Here is a 4,821-nt window from a genome sequence, read left to right as displayed (position 1 = left end):
GAGAGGACCAGTAGTACATATAAATGACTTGTAGTATATTTAGTCCACGAGCTTAATTATGATAATGAAGTAACTATCACCAAGAAAGTAAAAATAAAGTAATTATTTAAGTAAGCTTAGGGTTGACAAAAAAAGTACTAGAGCCCGTTTGGCTTAGTTGATTTAGAGTAGCTGATAAGCATTAGGTGTTGATAAGCACTTTAAAGTGCTGAAACTGATTTAAAAAATAAGCAGTTACGTGTTTGGATAAAAGTGCTGAAATTAATAATAAGCAGCTGAAGAACTGGGTATACGAAGAGTTTTATTCTAAATAGAAGTATTTTAGGATAGAATAGTAAATGTTTTGGTCAAACCTAAAGTGCTTATAAGCTGAAATTTGATAAGTTGTGGGAGACCAACTTATGCCTTTTGGCTTATAAGCACTTAACTTATAAGCACTTTTAATTTTACCAATCGCGTAGATAAGCCAAAAAGTACTTATAAGCCAGTTTGACCAGCTTATAAGCTTAGCCAAACACCCTCCTAGTTGTTAGGAGAGAATTCCGTTACATTAAAAAATTAATTTCTTGTTTTTTTTTTTCTTTTTCCTTTTCTTACTCTCTTACTTTCAAAAAAGTGAAGGGAATCGAAATAAGAGGGTCAAACCTAATACTTTTTGTTTCCATTCAAACATCAATTTTCTTAATATTTTTTAATTAAAACTTACATTATTAGTATTAAATAAAAGCACTATAAATTATAATTTTTTTTTAATCAGTGGACCACTTGAGCAGCATCTTTATTCAATCAAATACGGGACAACATATTGCTGCATTTCTTGAATATCCATTCCAAGGTGAATTCCTGGTAACTTTATGAACTTCACTTTTCCAGCTTTATCCAATGTTTGTAATCCAAACGTATCCTCTACATAAAGATTAGTCTGCCAAAAAAATATATATTTTTACTCCTAATATATAACATGGTTATTAATTTAAAAAGGTGCAAATTGGAAAATAATATTACCTGTTGAGGTGGCAAAATTTGAGAGTATGTTCCATCTTGATAAAAGCCAAACCAAGAACTTTCTTTTGGGTTTATCACACTATCATTTTCAAACTGTAAAGATATTCAAATTAAAATAAAAAGGGGATTATTTAGTAAAAAAAGTACATTATTGAATTAATAAATATAGGTGGAGATAAAATAAATGTACCATGATAAGTACAAGGTTCTTCAAGCTGGTGAAACGTTGCTTATAAATGGGATTAGTTGCATTAGGAATTTCATTATTAAGCTTTGGTAGATACCTACAACCTTTCAAATATCCAGCAATATCCTGAGAAAAAGAAAAAGAATATTAAATTATAATCTTTTTCCAATTTAAGAATTAATATTTACGAATATAACCAAAGAAATATATAAGAAAGAATTAATTACTCACTTTTGGAAGCTTGGTATAGCCACTAGGAGCATAATGAGCCTAAAGATTTGCAGATGAAAAACTCGATAATCATTTGAAAAAATTGAGAGGAAATTAAGTAAAAGAATAAGAAAAGAGAGAATATACTTGAACATAATCGGAGTATATTCCAACACCACCAGCTTCAGCACACCAAGCTCCACCCTATTAATTAAAGAACATAAGTTATTTTATATTACACCAACAATGTAAATAATTTATATACTATTTACGTATATTTAACTTGTGATAACATGCAGAGGCGGACCCAGGATTTGAGCACGACGGGAGCACCATTATATGTTACTATCAGAGGCAGACCTACATTGATGCTTGAGGGGTCACGGGACCCCGTTAGTCTCGACAAAAACCAGTATATATATATATATATATATATATATATATATATATATATATATATATATATATATATATATATATATATATATATATGCATACAACTAGGATCACTTAAATATTTTTCGTGTGCCCCCAAACGCAAAGAGGCAAGCTAGAAGCGTGGTTTTGTGGTTTTGTACTTGGATGATAAGAGTTGACGGATATCCGCTACTTTGTAAAAGTGATTGTTGAAGAAACCTTAAGCGCTCCACAAAACCATGCTTCTAGATTGCTCTTTGTGTTTGGAGACACACCAAAAATATTTAAGGGGTCCCAGCTGTATGCAGATATATTTATAAGATATATATACAGGGTTTTTGTCGAGACTAACGGGGTTCCGTGACTCCTCAACCATCAATGTAGGTCCGCCTCTGATAACATGTTAGTTGTATACTCGGTTGGTCCATTGCAGTCAAATTTCCGCATTACTGGGTTTGTTTTTACATTATAAACGCAAATAAACTCTATTATTTTAATTATCGTTATTGCTGCTATTATATTACTACGACTTGGATGGATATAGAATTACATACAGTGCAGACAGCAACACCAGCATTAGGTCCACCTATTGAGATAAAATTCTTGACCTGTGGCACAATTAAGTTCCAAAAAAAAAAAAAAAAAACACAAAATGCAAAAATTATTAAACGTAAATAATGAACATAAAGAGATAAACTATTGTTAAAATATAATTGTGATAAAAGTCTCACTGGCGGTGCTCCATCACAAAACTCTATAAGCCCTCTAGCTACCATATTTCCCTGAAAAACACATTTTCCATAAATAAAATATTGATCGTTGCACAATTACTCCCTCCGTCTCAAATTATCTGTTGTGATTTTTAAAAATAATTGTCTCAAGTTATTTGTCATTTTGGAAGCTCCAGATAAAATTAATATATTTTTTCTATTTTAAAGTTATTTTTTCTATATATAGAACATAAATAGAATAAATATTTAATGAAGAGAGATTATATCTTAAGACAAAAATAAGGGTAAAAATAATCCAATGTCCCTCCTAATTAATATTTTCTAAGGGATGTGTAAAAGAAAAACACAATAAATAATTTGAGACCGAGAGAGTAATAAGAAGACAAAAAGGAAAAAGTAAGGGAGACACATTTATGATTAAAGATGAATATTTACCTGTGAGAGACCAACTAAGTTGTAACCTTGTTGAAGTTCATTCATTCCCTTCACCTATAATTTAATTTCAGACATTGTTAATAGGCTTTCAATTTATTTATTTATTTTTTAATCTAAAAAGTATAGTTGAAAAAAGAAACAAAAAGAATAATCTAGTGATGTCTCATTACCTTTTCACAAGCAATTTGAACCTACAAAGTACAGTATGGGCAAAAACAAAGGCACGGATTACAATTCATGAAGAGAACAAGTATTTTATGCAATTAATTCTATCGAAATAATGAGAAAAAATAAGAATCACTACTACCTGATTTTCTAGAGGCATGCTAGTAGAATCAAATGCTCCATTTCCAATTTCTCTACCCAAAAAAAATAATAAAAAAAATTCCAGACATTAATAAACTAAAACAATTTAACTTTAGTACACTGGTGTAAAAATGTTTTACACAATTAGATTAAAATTACCTATAACATTATGTAATTTTCCAAAATAGTATGCCTAATTTGATAACATCAAAGATAAAGTAAATAACATGATCTAATCAGAGGCAGATGTAGCGTAGAATTTATGGCTTCATCTGAACACATAACTTTCGATATGGAGTATATATTAACTTACGAAAAAAGACCAAAAGTTTAACCTGTTACGTACACAACATTATTAGGGGTAATTTGGATTAAAAAATTGGGTACCTTGCTAACTTGCTACCTTCATGTAGTATGTTAGCAAGATTCATATATATATATATATATATATATATATATATATATATATATATATATATTAAATAGTTAATATATTAAATATTAAATTATATATATTTATATACCTATTAAAATTTTAACAATTGTTAGATCTGAATCCATAGTTTTAACATTATAATGAATTCAATGCATGTATTAAATCTATTAAATTTGAATTATGGATTCGCGTCCGGATGTAATAGGTAAGAGTTACACTATTATGGTGTAAAAATTCAACTCGACTTGTATTTCTCACTTCAACCGTAGTCGAAAATGTCAGTAAAATAATAACCATAATAATTTAATTTTGTGGCTCTCTGCAAACTTATTTTTAGTTTTATAAACCTAAACCTTTTTTTTAAAAGATTTACTTTTACACGTAAGAGATCTGTCTTTTACACATAAGAGAACTAAAAAGGTTATATTCTTAATTTAAAATTGTAAAGAGACATGATGTACAAATAACGTACAAGCAGTATCCGTTAGATTTCGACAAGAGGCTGAGTTGTGACGTATAAAATGTAGTTGCTGCATCGTTGCACGACTGTCCAATCCCTGCCATGGAAAATTATCTCATAATTAATTTCCATTTCCATAGGAAAATAAATTACTTAAATGAAATGCTAATACACAGTGGAGTATATAAAAAGATTACCATGCAATAATATGAAAGGAGTAGAAAATGAAAGACATATGGAACTGAAGATAGAGATTATAAAGAGAATGAAAGTTTCTGAACATAAATAAGCCATCGATTAATTAGCTTCTTCTCTTTCTTAGTCTTTTTTTTTTTCTTTTTCTTTTTCTTTTTCTCTAAATATAAGCTGCTTTTTCTTTGTTTTATAGCTTTTGTAAAGAAGAAATGGAGGGATTTACAGAATTCTCAGCTTTAGTAAGTTGGATATATAAGCAATCAGTATGGGGACAAATTTTAAATTATTTCCTTTATTCGTCCTCTTTCTAAATATTTTTCCACTTTTGTTGGATGAGTTTGATTTGGTATCCAATTAGTGCTTTGATTTTTTTGCTTTATAATGTCTTATCGGGTATCCTTTGTCATAACGTCCATTTTCTGCCAAATAAAGAAAAATA

General features: G+C 29.2%; 1 protein-coding gene across 1 annotated transcript; it reads right to left on the bottom strand.

Moving 5' to 3' along the window:
- Positions 733-4,580, bottom strand: LOC109223037 (palmitoyl-protein thioesterase 1-like). The gene is made up of 12 exons (XM_019387300.1): positions 4,385-4,580; positions 4,200-4,284; positions 3,293-3,344; positions 3,156-3,176; positions 2,986-3,039; positions 2,551-2,601; positions 2,374-2,427; positions 1,550-1,606; positions 1,424-1,462; positions 1,196-1,318; positions 1,006-1,098; positions 733-922 (listed from the first exon to the last, which is right to left on the bottom strand). The coding sequence occupies exons 1-12, from the start codon at positions 4,479-4,481 to the stop codon at positions 779-781; spliced, it is 870 nt and encodes a 289-aa protein (XP_019242845.1). The 5' UTR covers positions 4,482-4,580; the 3' UTR covers positions 733-778.

The sequence above is a fragment of the Nicotiana attenuata genome, chromosome 2 (assembly GCF_001879085.1).
Source record: "Nicotiana attenuata strain UT chromosome 2, NIATTr2, whole genome shotgun sequence".
In the NCBI taxonomy this organism is placed as follows: Eukaryota; Viridiplantae; Streptophyta; class Magnoliopsida; order Solanales; family Solanaceae; genus Nicotiana; species Nicotiana attenuata.
Note: the sequence above shows the minus strand (reverse complement) of the source record. Positions and strands in the feature narration are given on the sequence as shown.